At 31.4% G+C, this 20,587-nt stretch overlaps 3 protein-coding genes across 4 annotated transcripts; 2 read left to right on the top strand and 1 right to left on the bottom strand.

Moving 5' to 3' along the window:
• Positions 1-694: 694 nt before the first annotated feature.
• LOC123903377 (abscisic stress-ripening protein 5-like) lies at positions 695-2,500 on the top strand. Of its 2 annotated transcripts, XM_045953266.1 has the most exons (3): positions 779-1,288; positions 1,430-1,557; positions 2,013-2,500. In XM_045953266.1, exons 1-3 carry the CDS (start codon positions 904-906, stop codon positions 2,196-2,198), a joined length of 699 nt encoding a protein of 232 aa, XP_045809222.1. In that variant the 5' UTR covers positions 779-903; the 3' UTR covers positions 2,199-2,500. The 2 variants fall into 2 exon arrangements, with proteins under 2 accessions (XP_045809221.1, XP_045809222.1); XM_045953265.1 differs by having other exon boundaries at positions 695-1,557.
• Positions 2,501-7,434: 4,934 nt separating this feature from the next.
• LOC123903361 (18.1 kDa class I heat shock protein) lies at positions 7,435-8,669 on the top strand. Its single transcript, XM_045953264.1, has 2 exons — positions 7,435-7,663; positions 8,077-8,669. The coding sequence occupies exons 1-2, from the start codon at positions 7,516-7,518 to the stop codon at positions 8,574-8,576; spliced, it is 648 nt and encodes a 215-aa protein (XP_045809220.1). The 5' UTR covers positions 7,435-7,515; the 3' UTR covers positions 8,577-8,669.
• A 4,333-nt stretch (positions 8,670-13,002) lies between these two features.
• LOC123903345 (protein ROH1-like) lies at positions 13,003-14,994 on the bottom strand. The gene has a single exon (XM_045953263.1). The coding sequence runs from the start codon at positions 14,548-14,550 to the stop codon at positions 13,318-13,320; it is 1,233 nt and encodes a 410-aa protein (XP_045809219.1). The 5' UTR covers positions 14,551-14,994; the 3' UTR covers positions 13,003-13,317.
• Between the last annotated feature and the right edge of the window lie 5,593 nt (positions 14,995-20,587).

Here is a 20,587-nt window from a genome sequence, read left to right as displayed (position 1 = left end):
ATCATTTTCCATTAAGAACCAGAGTGTTAACATAAATATGAAACATTATATATCATATTTATTTTATGAAATTATTTTGTAGTAGAATATATGACACAAAAAAAAAAAAAAAAACAGAATACATCATATTTGATTTGTTGGATTAAAAATTTAGAATGGAATGAGTATTTGACTATAACGAAGATTATATATATATATAAACTAATACATAATGCAATGGATTTTGTCAAGAGGATAAAAAAAATAATGCAAAGGATTCAACATGGTATTATTGTGTAACCGGTTGATGAATTTGTGGGTCTATCATAATATCCTAATAGCGTGTTTGGTTTGAAGAAAAAAAATATGGAAAAAAGAAAATTACGAAAAATTTAATTTAGACCAACTTTATGAATTTGGAGATAAGTTTCACCTTATTCAGTTTAAAAAAAAATAAAAGTTTCACTTTATCCATCAATTTTTCGACCAAAGAAGACTCACTCACAATGATATATTCATTCCATGAAATCTAGATATACCACACAATAGAATGTCACACATTAATATTTGTATTTTTTCGCATTCATCAAAACTTGTACTGAAATATTTTAACCCTAAAATTTATATAAGACTTAGTTTAATTTTGCATATTGAGTTTAATTTTAAAATAAAAATTGTATAAAACTAAATACAAGTAAAAAAAATATCTTAAAGAATAGGATGGCCCCATATTTTCAAATCTTCAACAAAACCATTTATGGCCTACCAAGAAACAAATAAAGAACTTAACCAGCATGTATAGCATGATCACCACTTTATAAATAGGGTACTAATCCTCTCCAAAAAATCATATCACTTCACTTCATCATTATTAATTTGATCCATTAATTAATTTCTCTTATATCCATTTATCAATTAGCCACCATGTCTGAAGAGAACCGTGACCGTGGCCTCTTCCATCACAAAAAAAATGAGGACGATTCTGACACTGGTTACAACAAAACATCATACAATGATGAACTTTCTAGTGGTAACTATGAATCTGGTTACAAAAAATCCACTAATTATTCCAATGATGAAACATCTGCTGGTGGTTACAATAAACCATCATCATATGGTAATGAGACATCTGGTGGTGAATATGAAACTGGTTACAATAAGAAAACATCGAATTACTCGAATGACGAAACATCTGGTGGCTATGGTGGTGGTGGAGGATACTCTGACACCAAAACTACAACTGGTGGTGGTTATGGTAGTGGCTATGGTGACTCTGACAACAAAACAACCACCGGTGGTGGATACGGTGGTGGTTATGGTGACTCAAACACTAAAACCACCACCGGTGGTGGATACGGTGGTGGATATGGTGATTCTGACACCAAAACCACAACCGCTGGTGGGTACGGTGGTGGTTATGGTGACTCAGACACCAAAACAACCACCGGTGGTGGTTATGGCGAGGATACTAATCGTCGTGATGACGATGATGTTGATTATAAGAAGGAGGAGAAACACCACAAGAAACTTGAACACCTTGGAGAGTTTGGTACTGCAGCTGCTGGTGGTTTTGCTCTGGTAATTTTTCTTTAACTTTATTGTCAATACTCCTAATTGCTATTTAATTAAATAGTAAAGAATTGATTTCTCAAAATTTGAGCCATATTTGAATGGTACGACACAAATTTACTAATAAGTGGACAGATACTCGAGCTCAGCTTGAATGATTTATGGACAAACTTGTAATATGACTCTAAAAATTGCATAATCAAAACTAGATCAGTCACCCTACTATTAGAGACGACTACACACAATTGGTCGAACTTTGTGTAACTTAATTTTTGTAAATTAAATCCAAAATACAAAGTTGAAATGTCAACATACTATCTTGATTGGACGGTTCAAATTTGCTTGAATGTTGGTAGGACAAATGTCGCACAATATGTATAGAATTTTGACCTTTTTAAACTAAAGTTGAAAATTCGAAAGTAATTGGTTTTGCTAATTTGCTGAAATTAATTGGTTTTATGTAGTATGAGAAGCATGAGTCAGAGAAAGATCCAGAAAATGCTCATAGGCACAAGATAGAAGAAGAGGTTGCAGCAGCAGCTGCAGTTGGATCTGGTGGATTTGCCTTTCATGAACATCATGAGAAAAAGGAATCAAAGGAGGAAGATGAGGAAGCTCATGGAAAGAAGAAACACCATCTCTTTGGCTAAATCAACATATGTGTATAATATAACTAAAAATAATAAGCACACAAAGCATTATGGATATATTCATTCTGCTTAGCTTTGTATTCTAATTATGCTTTTGGCTTATTTATGTGTATTAATTGGTATTTAAGTTCATCTTCTATAGTTTACTTTGAGTGGTTTGGAGAATGTTTTCAGCTTGGTGTCATATGGATGGATGTATCACGTATGTGTGGATCTATGTTGTGTCAATTTGTTAAGTACACAATATACTGTTGTAAAAGAATTTGAGATGATTTCAATAAAATTACTTGTTCTGCAGTAAAGCATCACTTTACAAGTCGGTTTTATATGGTTGAGTTAGACCCAATACCCAATTTTAAAATGGTATCAGAGCCTCTCTGCGATATGCTACACCGCCTACTATCATCATTTATATCCGCGCCCCAAATTCAATAGTGTTGAACGCGAGGGGGTGTGTTAAACAAAGTTCTGCATCGGTTGTGAGATAGTCTGAATATGTGTTCTATATACTAATAGCAATACTAACGTTATAAGTCAGTTTTGTAGGGTTGAGTTAGACCAAATATTCAATCTAAAAAAAATATTGATTTAAATCAAACGGCTAAAATTGAACGAAGAAAATTGGTCCCCCTTTGTGTGTTCTTGATGGTTAACATTCTTTGCCTCCTTAATCAAAGGGAAAGAGGGTTAAACTAATATTTTAATTTTTTTCGTTGATTGAACTAATATTTTCTAACACTGCAATTTGGTGATATTAATCTCAAAAGATATAGAAAAGAATAGAGACTTTGTTATGCATTATTGGTTCCCCATATTCATTATGTTTCCTAGTGTTGGGATCACAAATAATTTTTCTCATCATGCTCAATATACTGTCTTTGTTATTCTCTACATCCGATTGTGAAATGAATTGAAATGTCTCAATTTCCTTTCATTTTGTTCCTGTGGAGCTCTTGAATATATATTGGAAATGAAATGAATAATTTGACAATTAAAATTAGAATAAAGTTAAAACAGTTATAAAAAAAATGAATAAAAGTTGTATTCATAGTGTATATTCTTATTCCTATCTTTAAAATGAAATCAATTTTTCGTAGCAAATTTTTGAAATATTACAGAAATAAATAAATAAAAAAGCTTTTGAAATATCTATCATCACTAAGCAGAAGTCAATTTTTTTAAAATAATTTAACATTAACTCTTCACAATCAATTCTATTAAAAGAAAACAATCCCATTAATATGGAATTATAGAATTATAATTTCAATTTTTTTTAACAAATAAGTTTATGGAAATGAAAAAAAGAAAGTTTTAATCATGCTCAAGGCATAATAATCAAGAGTTTGCTATGTTTATTTTTTTTTATAGATGAGTAATATTATTAGTTGGTATCGAAGGTAGGAGTAATCTTTCGTAGACATTTGACCTAATGTTTCTATATTTTTCTTTACAAATAAGTGATGCATCACTTTCTGATTTAATATCATCACATTTAGAGGAATACTACTAATTAGAGAACACACACTTATATAGAAAACATACATCAGGTGTTGTTAATTTCACATATTATGTGGAGTATTTGGAAATTTCACAAAATTTTTTTTTTAGAAGGAATCATTTATGTTGACCTTCATGTCCAATACTATCAAGCTTGATGCATGAATATAAATAGTAGGTGGTTGGAAACTTGATAGCAGGTGGTCTAATGGATCTTTGAGAGGCTATGATATGATTTTTGAATTGAGAGTTGAGTATAACTCAACTCTACAAAATTGACTTCTACGGTAAGAATTGTCTCTTATTTATAAACTCGTGTCTAGGTCATTTCACATCCGATGTGAGACTTCTTAACAATAAACTCATTCTCTTTAAATTTCTCTTCATATTCTTTCATCATAAAGAAGGTGAATTTGGGTCTTTTTGACCTAGAATTCTCTGTGCATCTTTTTTCATCTACTTTAATTTAAATATGTGATTTTCACATAGTTTAAATTTTTTATTGTTGTGATTTCATCGTCTGAGTGTCAGTGACATTGTTTGATTTCCATATTTATGTGATGTTTGTTTGATTTCTCATCTTCCTACAATTTTCATTTGCTTTTAGGTCTTATTATTAATTTATTGGTCATGTTAATTAGTATCCTGGAATACTAATTATAAAAACAAAATGAGATCAAATTTGTATCGAAAAAAACATTTTTTCTATTTTAAAAAGAGAGATTGTACTAATTTCAAATTATTTTACTATAAACATCTTAACTAATATCTCTGAAACACTAATTAGCATTTTCCTTAATGCATTATAAGCATGAACCACACTTCTCATTTTCTACTTAATGGAAGATTTCTATCTCTTTTTTCTCTTGACTCCTCCCTCCAAAGCCCTCTCATATCCTCCTTTCAAACTCTCAACATAGAGCATAAGTGGATGGGTTTAATGATTACTATTAATTATTTTTTCTTTGAAAATAATAAACTCCTTTAATAGATATTTCATAGTCTTGATGATTGAAAAAGCCAAAGTTTTTTTGTGTTGTTTTTATTCATATAAGAAAACGACGGAAAAGGTTTATGGACAGGTGTCGTGCAATTAATAAGCATCCTATCCTATGGTTGCGGGAAGGATATACTCGTACCAAGATAATCTCTAATAAGCATACACCACAGTTGCACGCAGTAACGAATCTGAATATTGATTTATGATCAGTCGGTTGATATTATATTTTTATAAAATCTATATGAAACAATCTTTACCGTTAATTTATAATCGAACGGCCATTATTGGTTGATCATGGTTGAGGTTATCATATTTTTTTGACAATTGATTTGGGTTGGATATTTGCAGCTTTCACATTTGTATATAATCTAATCTAAATTAATGGACATGCATGCTTCTACCAAAATGTCTTCAATAGCCATGTTGTGATTTAATGCCTTAAAGGTGCCTTGTGACTTCGGACACAAACTAGCTAGCTCACATTTCATTGATAGATAACTACTTAAGCAGGGGGAACTGGGGAAGGTTATTTTTCTTATTTATATTATATTTTTGAAAGAAGGCGTATAGAATTAAATTAGTGTTCTGGGCCGAGCTTAGAAACTCGGAACACAAGTCAACGAGCTTGTGTAGTCGAGATGACCCCTAAGGATCCATAAATATTTACTAAACTAACTCGCGTGATCTCTTCTCCCGTGTGACTTATTTTAATCCGAGGATATGAGATTGAAGTTTTGATGTCTTTTTGGACTAAAATAAAATGATATTCATCATTCAAATAATAAAATATATTTATATATTAATCAAGATATTGAGCTCAAGCAATTAATGAATTTCTCTTAGACGAATCGCTCGGGAGAACTTGAGTTAAATTTTTGATGTGAACAATTATTTGTTAGACTTTACTTATTTCGTGACCGAACTATGGATTACCAGGTCTCATTTTCTTAAGAACCAAATGATTAACACAAAAAACAAATTTAACATTGTAAAAAATAATAAAAAATAAACATGTGAACAAACTCTTACATCTAAATTAATAGCATAGATTGGTAAGAGACGCCCCGCCAAGAAACACAAATGCACCTTAAGTAGTGAACGATAATTTTTTTCCATCTCATTACTAATGTTTGCACCCGTCATGCCCCCCATAAATGAAAATAATATGGAAAAACACATTTAGCTATTTAGAGTGCAAACTCGGTTTGCACTTTAACTAGTGATAATAAGACTATATTTTATTGGCCACTAAAGTGGTTGTGACATAGTATCGACCACACACATATACACCGTAGAATTCTATAAACCGAAACCTCTTTTTTCATTTTTCAATCACCTGCTCATACAGTGTTTCAATCAAAACATTTTCTTGGAGGTGAAGGAAGGGTTCGCACTTTAACTTACGAACCATGTTTCATTCAAAAAATATTCATGGGAGGGGAGGGATGGGTGAGGAGGAGAAGAAAATTTGATTTTTATAAGATTCACGGCTTAAGTAGCGAACTATTTTTTTCCCAGTTCTTACTAGTTTACACACTGACTACCTAACCTACGAGGGAAAAAAAATTGAATGTTCAGGGGGCGCTTGAGAAATTTAGGAGGCGCGAAAAGAAATACTTAAAATTTAATCAATGCAACTAACCGGCCGTCTCTTTAGTTAGTTAATGGGCAAAAGAAGCCCATTAGAATTGGGACATAAGGTTTCATATATATATATATGGGTACATATAGAAAATTGTTAAACATACCCCAATAACTTTTGTTATACCCTGTAAATTAGTCCTATGCCAAATATAGTTTTTTTTTTTGAAAACTTGGTATCCGGCCTTAGTACCGACTAATCCAAGGGGACCAATCCCACCGCCCACTTGCGGGGGCCCCATTTAAAGCCAGAGTTTTTTTGCCCTGTATGGACTTAGCCCACCGAAATTATGCCAAATATAGTTGTCTCGTTATGTTTTGTTTTTCAAGATTTTCCCACTTAATTGTGTCTCGTTATGACTTTGGTGAAGAAAAATTATGAACCATAAAGATCACTTTTACAATGATTACCCTAAATATTTCTTTTACCGTGAAGAAAAATCAATACCATAAAAATGAATTTTGTATATACAACTTTTTAGAAAAATAACATCCTTAAAGATGACTATTATGATGATTAGATTAATATGAACAATAAAATGACTTTCACATGGCTTTTATTTTGAAAACTTGTTCCTTCTATTGGAATAGAAGTCATGTAAAAGTCATTGTGACGAATATTTTGAAAACTATTATGGTGTTGTGGATGAATCCACGATGCATCTCGAACGTCATCTACTCCAATACTATAATTCAAAAAGACCGAATCCGAATATTTGTTGAAGAATGTATGGTCTAGCACCTCGCTCTAACTAAAAAATAATTCAAGAATACATTTAGACTATAATCAAATTTGTTTTTTTGAATTAATAAATAAGTCTTCTTACAATTTAAGGTTTAAATTTGAGCAAATTTGATGAAATTGTAGCATCATATCATATATTAATAAATTTTCTACATAGACAACATGTCTACTACACCTTAGAACTAGAAGTGTCCAAAAGCAATAGATTCCTTCAAAGACAGTAATGAATAGAAAATGGTAACATAGAAGAAACTGGAAGGAATGAATATATGCTTTGCTTGCACAATTGTGTTCTTAGGACTGCAAAACTGTACTATGATACATACTAACAATGCTTAATAACCATAATGTATTCTCAAACAAACACATAAATTTGAAACATTTCCTTTTTATAAGCTTGTATTATTTTCAGGAAATATTAAGAATCAACTGCCATGGAAGTTGAGTTGGGTCTGAAGATCACAAGAACAATAGATGACAAAACTTCCATTTCTGATTTTCAGTTTGCCAAAGACAGAGCAGGTCCTGTCTTCTTATCTAAAGAAACTGATTCAACTTTCACCCTCACAGCACATCTCAAAGGTTTCTTCATTCTCAACTCTTTTGAATCATATTATTCACTTAACTTAAGCCCATTTGAATTTTCTTATTTGAACTTATCTACTGAAGCCCAATAGACTAGTCCAGCCCAACCCGATATTTATATGGGCAACATGGGCTTGGGCCAAAAGGCCCGATTGCATTTGGCTATGTTTTTAGGTCGGGCCCATCAGTTTGATCCATTTTTTACAACTCTAGTATCGGCCCTGAATTATGTCATTTTCTCAAATTATTATTGGCATCGACGTGTCAGTGTCCCTGTTGTGTTTGTGCCTGTGTCGTGCTTCATATCTTATAAATAATCACTTATATAGTAAGTGCTTAAATTATAGCACTTAATTAAGCTGTTTATCCAAATAGGCCATGATCACTTGATGTGATGCATATCTATGCAGGTTATAAGAAAGAGAACATTGACATCATCATTAACAAAGATGGTACAAAACTTTCAGTGAGTGGTGAAAAGGAGGTGCAAGAAATGCAAATGATACCATTCAAGAAAGAGTTAAAAATAAAAGGGTTTAGAAAGAAGTTTAAAATACCTAATGAGGTGGTTTTGGATAGGATTAAGGCTAAGTATAATGAAGAGGAAGGAGTGTTGACAATAGTGATGCCAAAAATTGCAAAAGGAGTATTTTGTGGGGTGGGAATAGAAGAAGTGAAGGAAGAAGAGGGTGCAAATAGTATGGTATCAGAACCAGAACAACAAAGTGCAGCAGAAGAAGAAAAGGTTTTAGATCATAAGAGTGAAACTGAAGAGGAAAATGCTCCTGTGAAGAAGAAACGTCCTAAAAAACCATGGCAACCTTGTCCCCCTTTGGTTCTTGGAGGATCAACTTTGCTTGCAACTATTATCTTTCTTGTAATGCACTATATTAGAGCCAATAAGAGTTGATTTTGTTTTTGTTAAGTTTTTTTTTTTTTTTTTTTATATATAATAGAAAATTTAGATGAGTTGAATTCCGAGAGCTTATCGGTGCCGCAAATATGCAAGCTAAAATTTAAAGTGTGTTAGGTTGATTCAAATATGTTTTGTTTTCTTAATTTTGGAGAGTACAATGAAGTTGGTTAGATATAGGCAAAATTACACTACATGTCATTTATTTTTATTTTTTGTAACAGTTTGGTCTTTTTTTTTTGTAACAATTTGGTTTATTATTTTTTTTTGTAACACTTTGGTCCTTATCTTATTTATTTATAAAAAAATAAATGAACAAAGTGTTACAAATAAAAAAGATAAAGGACCAAACTGTTACAAAAAAAATAGACTAAAGTGTTACAAATAAAAAAAATAAAGGATCAAAGTGTCACAAAAAAAAAATAAATGACTAAAATATTAAAAAAAATAAGATAAAAAACATGTAATTTTGCCTTAGATATATTAGTTCAATGCTCTTCGTAGCAATGAGATTCACTCTAAATTCTAGAAGCATCGTAGTTATGTCATCATGGCCATATCTCAAAACTCTACTAGAAAATTTAATCAAGACATGCATAATTGAAAGCTTAAACTTTATAGATGTACAATTTTGATGTCACATATATATTGGTCATTTTAATTTGTGTTTTCCTTTAAAACCAAAATATAAAATAAATGCATTGGCTCAATTTTCATGAGCATCATCATGGCAAAGAGGAAGCTGGCGAAAAGAAGCACCACCATGCATTTGTGGCTAACCATAAGCATAAGGATGTGGGTGGGTGGAGTTTTTTTGACTAATAGTATGACTTTGGATTGAATGGAAATATTTGTATGTTTGATTTTTTTTTTTCTTCTAAATAATCCGGTGACTAGAATTTCACCTTTAAGATCAATAAGTGAAACGTCCCAAGTCTAAAGGTTGATATTTTACTAGATGATACTGTGATGGCCGATGGGAGAGAATCTCCTTTCATAATGTGACATTTCTACCAAGTGAACTAACCTCACAAAGATTTGTGTGTTTGAATTTATTTATGGTGTACAGGTGTGGTGTAAAAATTCACTTAGACTCGTTTGTTAAGGATATTATATTAAATGAGATAAAACCTGAATATGAATTTATAAATAGAGATGGTTTTTACTTTATAAACTAAAAATAAATTAGTCCAATATAAATACATATAATATGGTATTAGAACTTATTGATCTGGACCAACAATGAATTGATCCAGGTGATAAGGGTCTTGATCTTCTTAAACATGTGGTCAGAAGTTCGATTTTTAGCTCATGTGTATGAAGAAAATTCAGTTGAAAGGGAAGAACACACCTTATGTACCTCATCTGATATGATCATTCATTATTTATATACTCAACACCCTACAACACGGTATTGTGTTGTGTGACTCAGTTATATCTAAAATAAAAATCTTTATAAAATCAGAATTTATCATTTCAGACTCGCCGCCTATTTGGCACCACTCACCACACAAGCTAAAATCAGAATTTATTGCAAATAATTTGAAGGGATTAAATCAAAAACCAAACTAAAGTTATATATTTTGCAAAGACTAAAAAAAATTGCAGGGACTTAAAGGCTTATTGTTGTTAATTTTAAGGACCTTATTTTAAATCTGACTTTAAGCCTTTAAATTTGTTGCGTCCACCATACTTTGTTATATCCATTTTTAATTTGTTAATCCATGGACTCCACAACCCCTAAATATTTTTTACTTAAAAATGTGTACATCATCTTTTTTTCTTACAAGTCAATACATTATCTACCTATTATTATAATGTTCAACAATGGCCCCAAATGACATGTGGTGGGTTTTTAGACTCTGTTTTCAGGCATAGGCAACTAATTATTGATTTAGTTAAAATGTAATTGTCACCAAGATAAAATTGAAATAAACATATTCCCACTAAATATTCAATACTAGGTTTCTAATTCCTAGCTTGAATTATTGCCAAATAAATATTATAGCTCGAATTTTTTTTATTTTTTTTTTGTGAAAGCTTGAATTGATTTATCAATATAAAATAAATACAAACTTACTACTATTTTGGACCACTAGGGTGCTAAAATAATTGAGTTTAAGTAGATTGTTTCAGCAATCAATTTCCAAGCTTGAGTGGACCTAGTCTAACCACCATATGCATGTGGATTAAGGAGGGCACTATCCTATTTATAGCCTCATACAGCATGCATTTCTAGTAAAAACAAATCTATTTTTTTTATTTCAAAATATTTCATGTCATTTAATAATGATTAATCTCCAACAAAATAATTTATATATAGGGTTTACAAAGATGTATTTTTTTTCTCTTAACTAATTTTTTTCATACGCAAGAATTAAAGATTGAACTCATAACCATTTGGTTTAGAATCTCACTACTATCAATTCGTTGGTTATCTAATTTTTTTTTTATCCCATAAATTTTATTTTTTTATTTATTTTTAGAACGGAGTTGAGCCCAGAATCTCTAGCATATAACATACTAAACCTAAACCTAGTAGCAACATACTTAAAACTATATTATAAAGATCATACCGTTACCTTTTTTAATTTTTTCTGTGTATTGAGCTGGAAAGACGATAGTTTGCTAATGAAGCAAAAATCATTTATTCTTCAAAACCTAAGCACAAGTTGCAGCAGACACAGCATGTGCATATACAGATAGATAAAGAAATTCTTACATAAACAAATTAACATGAAGACACTATCTACAGATACTTGAATATTTGTCCAATGACACTAATTATTATTAAAAGTAGACTAAAAATGTTCTTAAACGTGCTTAGTATGATAAAAAAAAAGTGATGTTAAAAAAATAATAAAAATGCATAGTTTATGTGTCCAGAAAGGATTACAGCATTACCATGTTGAATCAAACCCAAAGCAATTTACTGAAGAAAATATGTCAAACACTTGTAACACAAATGTTACTCAAAAAAAGGTTTAGAAGAAGTCATAAAGAATACATTGACATCTAGTCAACAAATTTTATCTTGACCAGGAACTAGTAGTAGTGTTATATTATATTGCTAAGAGATTAAGTTTCTGGATGGATCAAAAGCCTAGTCAAAGTCCACCGATTCCATTGACTTGACTGAAACTCATTTACTGCACTAAATTTCTGTATGACTCCATCCAAAATTCATCTAGTATAACATTGCACATCTAAATATTTCATCCTTTGACCTATCTCATATTGGATGTCACATTAGTAAAAAAAAATGACAAAATAAGTGTTGCTTTATATTTTCAATATAATAATTATGAGTATTAATCAAATGATTGAATTCAAGTGGTAAATAAGTTTCTCTTAAAAAGAAATTATTCATAAGAATTTGAGTTTGATTCTGAGAGAAATAATTTTTTATCAGGTTTTAGTTTTAGGTTTTTATCAGGTTTTAGTTTTAGTTTTGGTTACCTTACGGTCGAATTCCAAATTATTAGAACTCCATTTTCCCAAGAACAAACAAAAGAGTTAACTCAAAAAATAAATAAATTATAGAGTGCTTCTTTGATTCCAAATTATGTCATTCTAGCAAAATAAATTTGTTCCGGTTTATAAAGTACTAGTACGCCATGACAGTCATTAAAACTCACTTGCAAGTGAAGAAGTCAAAGTTCAAACTTCAATCATAGCCATCTAACCTAACAATTTCGACATTTTTTGCCAATTAAGTTAAGACTTGTGGACATATACCCTTTTCAATCCTTTTAATTTTTCTTTCTCATGAAGGATGCTTTTGTAAAACTCAATTTCTTTTTTCATACAATACTCAATGTATCACAATAGTTAACACCCAAAGGTTGATAATTTTTTTTGTGAAATACTAGTAAATTATAGTGACATTGAATTTAATATAGGACAGATAGAGGCAGAGAGCTGTACATAAAGATAGATACCTTAACAAGGAAACTATCCAAATCAGACAAAATTAACATAAAGCTTTGATATTCCCAATTTCAAGATTTGATTTTCAAGCATTCACACACAGTCACTCATCTGAATCAAGATGGAACAGTTCACATTTCAACTTTGTAGTTTGAACCCAATATAGTACTGACAAAGAAACATTAGCTGTCAAATTGTGATCCAACAATCCATGTAGCATGACTCCATTAGATTCTCTGTCTACTGGGAATCTGTATCTCGCTAGTAACTCTTGATTCTGTGAATGAGTGGCTCAAGAAGGAGACACTAGTATATTATTATCTGTTAAACTTAGATTTTATTGAAGCAAATGCATTCTAAGACCATCTGCTAGAACAAAAATCTTTGTTAAAGCACATTCTCTAACACACATGAAACTGAGCAATATGGCTAATCGAAAAGAGAATATGTTACAATACTTTGCTCTTGTTCTTCAAAGTACAATTTGCAAGTATATATGAACAAAAAGGAGATTAATTTAATAGATATTCATAAACAAAATCAGCTACAATGAGGATATTGCAAGTTAAAGAGAAGATTGATTATACAAAGCAACATCACAAGACAAAAACAAGAGGGGAAAAAACCAAACAGTATTTCACATGGTTTTTTACAAGAATCCTTCCCCTTACCACTTAATTCTTGGAATAAACTTTAATTCAAATCAACAATCTCCCTATACAATCCCTTGCTCCTTTTGTAATTTTCTATTTCTATGAAAGCAAAATCAAACTATAATGTTATCACAAATTCTAAATTTCATCATAAGTTATTCAGAAGCATTGTTTGGCCTACCAAGAGAGTCAAGCCCTTCGGTTCGGCTACGAACAATTCTATGGAAAACTTCCCTCACTTGGCGCTCCAAAGGATCGAGTCCATCTTTCAAAGCATCACAAACATGTGAAACCTCTTGAACTCTTTGTCTAACTTCCCCTTCCTTCTCCTCGGATAATGGAAAGTGGACCGAATCAGCCAATTCACTCATGACTCTAACACATTTCTCAATCTGTTGAATTTCTCTAAGCAAGCCACAAGCATTCTTCCTGTCGCGCTTCTTGGACTCTTCCATGATCCTCTCGTGAAGCGAGAGAAATGGAATAGACCAAGTGTAACTCCTTGGAATGGAGTAATGCACCTGCAATCCGCGGTCTTGGCATGGAATTGCAGCCACAAGAGCCCACATGACAAACAACAAGATCGAATTCATGATGTAAACACACATTGCAAGACCATTAGTCGCCATAAGATCATTTGCTTTTGGAGGATTAATGTTGTTCCCAATTGCTTGGAGTTGTCTAGCAGCAGACCAATTGCGAGAAACACTCCACGAAAGCGATCTAAAATGCCCCAAAGACCGATGTTGATAGCTGTTATTACCATGGCTAGTATGACTATTACCACCATGACTATGATGATGGTTATGATCTTTGTCTCTACCACCATTGCTACGACCGAACGATCGATTTCTATGTGCAATAGCACTAGAATCCTTATTATCATCAAGCATACTAATCGACAAATCGATTAAAGCTTTTTTCGCTCTCCGAAATTGCCCTTCACCAAGACTCCTTTGTTGATCCAATGCATAAAGAACAATCTCCAACAGCTTCTGCCATAATCGAATCTGTTCGACACCATCACGAATCGCGTTACAAACATCCAAAGCCTTAACACTTCGTTCAAAATAATCAGAAACCATTCGATCCAAAGGAGATTTCAAAACCTGAGCCTTATGAGTATGAAGAATGGCTTTGAATTCTTCTTGACAAATCAGAAAACTATCAAGAAGCTTCCCAACCCATTTGAGTGAAAGCAAATCATCTTGATTAACAGAAGATGATTCAAGAAAACGATCAGTAACATGTGTTTGAAAATAATCAAGTTCAATCTCTAAGGTTGACCCTTCCATTGAATGAACCTGTTCACGACGAAAACTAAGAATTGAACGACCAAAATTTGTTAACGATGAAGGAGACGAACCTTGATAGTCCGTCGCTGGCATTCTCACAAAAAAATTCACACAAATTATGAAACTTTCTACCTTGAATTACAAAATCCAGATTTCAAAATGTTGAATTTCACAAACCCAATAATCAAAATTGAATTTTGACAAGAAAGGGGGAAAAAAAGCACTGAAACCCTAAAATTGAAAAAAATGAAAGAAATGAAGAATCAAAATCAAATCAAAATTAGTAAAAGGGTGAGAGAGAAAAAGACAAAGAGAGTGAGAGAAGAAGAGAGAGATGCGGGAAGAAATGAGGCATGGAACCCTAGTAGGAAGGTGAGGGATTATATTGGGGACAATTGGACCGCGTTTTATGGTGGTTGGAAAAATAACAAAAAAACCAAATACGCTAAAACAAAAAAAGAAATGAAAAATTAAAAAGGAAAGTTTATTTCTTTAATTAGGAGTAAATAAGGTTTGATTAGCATTTAAACTGGGTAATTAATGAAAATGTTAAAAGTTGAGAGAGTATTATGAACACGTACCGAACACGTTTGAGACACGGTGGGAAGGAACAAAGATTCTGAAATTAGCGGCGTAGATTTTGATGAGAGAATACGGGGGAAATCTGAGCCGTGGGATTTGTTTTGGGACAAAGATAATTCAGTTGTCTCCTGTACGATGACACCTGATAGGAGGAGAGTTTAAAACTACTGGCCTGTGAGGAGTTGTGAAACTGTCAAACAAGCCACGTGGCGGAATTTCAGGTGATGATGTCAAGTTTACTATTGTCCAAAAACACATATGTAATATTTGAGTAATGTTACACCGTTAAATAACGCTTTAACGAATACAAATTTTACAAAATCTACCGTTTGATTGAAAATTTATATTGTATAAATCATCTATGTTAAGTTTTATAAAAATCTAAAATCGTTTGATATGTTATTGAGATAGATCAAGATTAACGGTATTCGATAAAAGCGCATAAATCATTAATCTTGACAGGTCTCAATAACATGTAAAATGATGAATAATTTGCAAGTATACAATTAGCAGTCAAGTAGTATAAAAATCGTTCTTTCCACACGAATTGTTGTAATTCAAAAACAAGTTGAATACATATTTAAACACATAAATTTAAATGTAAAAAGGGGGGAAATTTGTTTGGTTCAAGTTTGATCATAAACTGACAAAAATAACTTAGGTTTCAAATCAAATGAAGAAAAGCTATTGATCCTTTTGGTTCATCTAATTACTACTTCTCTTGATAATTTCATGTATGATTACAAATTTACTCAATTTAGTTTCACGATTAGATTAAATCAAAAATGATTATGCCCAATGTCAACATAATCCTCTCCCTTGATCATCGATTCCTAATGTCTTAGGTAATCTATGATCAATTGAGGATTACAAACTTTAATCTATAAAATCTCAATTAACAATCCGAAATGTCTTAAGTGAAAGTTAATCGATCAATTATTCCTAGATCGATAATTCATTCCTATCGTCATAGTAAAATAAATCATTGAATTCATCATATAAGTAGCTAATTCATATAAAACATTAAGCATAAGGAATAATCAAAGAAACTAACTTCGTAATTCATATATCAATTCAAATGAGAATCACATGGTTCAAGAGAAATAGAAGTCAGAATCCCCTAAGGACCAATCATGGGAATTTAGTTACACATAGTATAAGAAAACATTACAATCAAAGAAATGAGAGAAAGCATGTTTACAAGATGATCTTGATGTGTTTCCACACTTCAATCCTTGCCTCCAAGCTCCTAGATCTTCCAAAGTTGTTCAATTTGATGTTTCCAATGTCAATTTTCGATCCCTCATCTCAGATCTGCGTTTTCCTTTTATAACCGGAGTCAATAAATGAGAATTTCGCCTCAGACACAAGAATTTTCGCTCCAGGCACAGAATTTTCGCCTAAGGCGCCAACATTTTCGCCCCAGGCGAACAGGCAAACAGAGAGGTACTTTTTCTGGTGAAATTTTCGCCTGAGGCACAGGAGTTTTTGCCTCAGGCGAACAAGCAGACAGAGAAGTGCTTTTCAACTAGGACTTTTCGCCTGAGGCACAGGATTTTTCGCCTCATGCGAACAAGCAGACAGAGAGGTGCTTTTCAACTGGGACTTTTCGCCTCAGGCACAAAAATTTCGCCTGAGGCACCAACATTTTCGCCCGGGGCGAAAAAAGCAGAATATTAGCTATTTTCTTCATTCTTCAGCTACTTTCATCCTTTGCAAATATCTTCAAACTAGTGCATTATTCTTCCATGAAATGAGTTACAATTCTTCTAAAAAGACTTGAAATTGGTCTTATATTCATGTAATGACGCATGTCATCATAAAACGATTTTAGATTTTTGTAAAACTTAACATGGATGATCTATACGATATAAGTTTTCAATCCAACGGTGAATTTTGTATTCGTTAAAACGTTATTGAGCGGTGTAACATTACTCAAATGATGTTACACCGGTGTAATTTGATCTACTCCTTTATATAATCTACTTTTATAAATGGAAAATATTAAACAGTGCATCCAGTGCAATAGTTAAACACATAAATACGGAAATTTTGTCTTAAAACTCGTGCATTCAATGTATTGAAAGTGTAAAAAGTTTTTTTTTATCAACATTAACTTTATGTTTTATTTCTATTTTTAGTATGTTTAACAAGTGTACCGGGTGCACTATTTAACATGACTCTATTTTTATTATACATTTTATCAATTTTTTTACTAATAAATTATTGTCTGTAATCAAACACTATGATTTTGGATTTCTAACATTGTTAGTATTTGTTACATACTCGATCAATAATCAAACATGGAGAGAAGTACCTTCATCTAATTTAAGTGTTTCTGGATTATGTGAAGTTGCTTTTTGTTGGAGGAGAAACATGGCTATGGAAGAAACAAGTAACAATAAAATAGAAGCATTTACTGTAAAAAAAATAAAAAAATAGAAGCAATTACTTGTTTGTATACATTGGTGAATAAAAATAAGTGTCATTTTTTGTAAAACAAAAATAAAAATAAGTGTCATTTCAATAAAAATAAAAAGTTACAATAGCAAACTTAATTCATTTAATTAATCAAATAGTTATTAATACAATAAAGAATCAACTCGATAATATACCGATTAGACATAGAATAGGCCTCGCTTGTTAAAGGATGGACAACCTTATTTGTTTGTCGTTTGACAAACTTGACCAGTTGACCTCAAAGCTGAGAACTAACATCGGTAGAGCCATAATATGAAAAATTAAAATACTAATTTTCAATGTTCTACATGTATTGAATAGATAACCTCAACAACAGTTTTAGAGTCACTTTCAAATACGACATGTGAGTTTTTGTGCATTACGTCACTAATTGCCTCCTTTAAGAGGCATTGCTTCTCCTTCCAAAGTATTGAGCCATGAAATAGATTTCCTGCTAGGATGAATCAACCTTGGTGGTCGCGAATGCACCAACTCCACCTCGTTGCTCCAGCTGCATCAAAGAAGTTAGCATCAACATTACACTTCAAATAGATGGGACTTGGTGGATGCCAATTCTGCATTATAGGGACTATTTGTTGTTGCGCATCAGGTTTTGTGCTTTGCTATTGTCGAGTATTGCTCTTGTAGTAAGACTTGAACCATAGTTCATTCGTTCCACATGTGTACCGTCAAATGCGGTACTAGGGGGTGGGCTGAGGTGGGTCACGGCACACCCCACCCCAAATTTTTTTATATGTATTATTAATGATTTTGATTTTAAATCATTTTTCTACAAATATTAATTTTGAGTTTATTATGAATTATTATAAGTAACTCGTTGTTATTCAATACATGTTGTTACGGTGCTGCCACAAGTTTGATAATATCATGGCTAGTTTCCCTGCAACGGCCATACATTTTCCTTATAGCAAATATTAAAGATTAATTCTCTAACATTTTGACAAATATTGATCCTTGATGTATAATATAGTCCAATTCTTCAAGCGTCCTTATTATAATCACATTCAAAGAACAAGTGTCTTTTACCTCTAATTCCGCTAAACATAAAGGACATTCTAACGAATATTGAACCTAACGACTTCTTAACTGCACCTGTGTCGGTAAATAATCTTTACAAATCCGCCACAATAAGTGTTAAGCTTTAGGTGGAGTTTCATGAATTTCCTATATCTGGATTGTAGCCAATACACTTCATGAAAATAATAATCTAATTTTTTCATGAGTTCCATTGCTTTATATTTGGTAGCATAACATCTTGTACATTTGAATTATACAAACATTGGCGTTGTGATCCTTCTACCCAACGCCCATTCTCTACTCACATCCATGGTCCATTCATCGCTTTAATGTTATCACTATCACCTATCTCCCACCTACAATTAAGCAACAATATAATACTAGTCTAGATTTCCATATGCTACGCCAAACAAAATTCAAATTATTTCCAAGGTTAGAATAAAAAAAGAGGGACGAACAAAATTCGTCACTCTTTATTAAAAATTTAGAATAACAAAATTTATAAAATTTGGGTGCACATATGGCGCATAAACCGAGTCTACCTTTATTCATAAAAATAAAAACCGAGTCTACGTTGGTGCGTGGGAAAAAGAAGGGACTGAGTCTCATAATTTTTTATTCATTATCAATATGTTGTTTTATCTAGAAAAATTTAGAAAAAATAAATGCGAGTATGATTCCATTGAATAGTGGCATGACATTGACATATACTTCAAACAAAATAATTCATTTTGCATTTTTTATTTTGTATAAAATTCATTCTGATTAATAATATGTATGTATTAATTCTTTACTTCTTTTTTCTTTAATACTAGAAATTTAGAGTGAAAATAATAATGTTACTGTTTAAGGTAGAGATTTTTTATCAAACTTCAAGGTAAAGATAATTTAAGATTTAACGAACACTTACAAAAATATTTATTTTTAACTTTTCATCCTTTAAGATAACTTAACAATACTAATGAAATAATGTTTGAAAAATATTAATAAATATATTTAAAGTCCGTTTGAATCGATTTATTTTTGAGATTATGTAAAATAAATAACTTTTATCTATTATTATTATTATTATTATTATTATTATGAGTTTTTCAAGGTAACCTATAAAAAAAAGCTTATAAAGGCACAATTTTTTTCCACTTATTATAAAGACACAATTTTTGTTAGAGACAACTTATTAATTAACATAAAAATTTATTTATTTGTATAAATTATTTTCATAATCTAAAAAATTAGTCAAATTCAAATGGATCTTTATTCATAGTTTTCCTTTTCTTTTTTTGAAAAAAATAATTATATAATTATAAGTTACATAAAAACTTATATACCTCATCTTGATACTGAGACTGTCCACGCAAGCAATCGCCAATTGGAAGGTTTGGACTCTTTCATTCATTTTTATTTTGAGTTCTTGGACCCTTTCTTTCATTCATAGACTACACACACATTCTGTCCTTATTATTGTCTCTATCTATAGATGTGACATAACACTCACTCTCACGATGAACATGAAATCGTTCAGACATTTTCTCCGTTACTATTTCATCATATTATTTACGAGGTAGAATGGATAGTTCAACTGATAAGCCGATTGAAATAAGAGTTTAGGAGTTTAAGGTCTATCATTAAGTCCTAACAAAAAACAAAAAATATAACTTAACAATTACTAACATACTAATAATTTATCATTAAAAAAATTCAAGTTCTTCCCAACAAAGTTCACTAATTATTTAAGTTCATTGTCTTAATTTATATAGCATTAGTATATATTAGTAAACATATACATATTGGTACAAATTAAAACGATGAGTAACGACCTAATCTTATTATATGGTCAAGCTTCACATCGCATATGAAGACAAATATTTACAATCATATATACCAATGTTGTCAAGAAAGAAAACGTGTCTTGAGCCATTCAAGGCTTGCCAAATGTTTAGTTTTAGTTAAATATTATACTAATATTTAAAAATTAAAAATAATGAGCAACCAATGATATGATATATTTAACATATTATTGCTGATTGCTAACTAATACTATATAATTACA

Source organism: Trifolium pratense, linkage group LG1 (assembly GCF_020283565.1).
Source record: "Trifolium pratense cultivar HEN17-A07 linkage group LG1, ARS_RC_1.1, whole genome shotgun sequence".
Classification (NCBI taxonomy): domain Eukaryota; kingdom Viridiplantae; phylum Streptophyta; class Magnoliopsida; order Fabales; family Fabaceae; genus Trifolium; species Trifolium pratense.
Note: the sequence above shows the minus strand (reverse complement) of the source record. Positions and strands in the feature narration are given on the sequence as shown.

Excerpts from the sequence above, each read along its gene's own strand:
- LOC123903345 (XM_045953263.1), bottom strand. The coding sequence starts at position 14,550 with ATGCCAGCGACGGACTATCAAGGTTCGTCTCCTTCATCGTTAACAAAT.
- LOC123903361 (XM_045953264.1), top strand. The coding sequence starts at position 7,516 with ATGGAAGTTGAGTTGGGTCTGAAGATCACAAGAACAATAGATGACAAA. Across the intron at positions 7,664-8,076 it reads CCTCACAGCACATCTCAAAG|GTTATAAGAAAGAGAACATT; the intron begins GTTTCTTCATTC and ends ATATCTATGCAG.
- LOC123903377 (XM_045953265.1), top strand. The coding sequence starts at position 904 with ATGTCTGAAGAGAACCGTGACCGTGGCCTCTTCCATCACAAAAAAAAT. Across the intron at positions 1,558-2,012 it reads CTGCTGGTGGTTTTGCTCTG|TATGAGAAGCATGAGTCAGA; the intron begins GTAATTTTTCTT and ends GGTTTTATGTAG.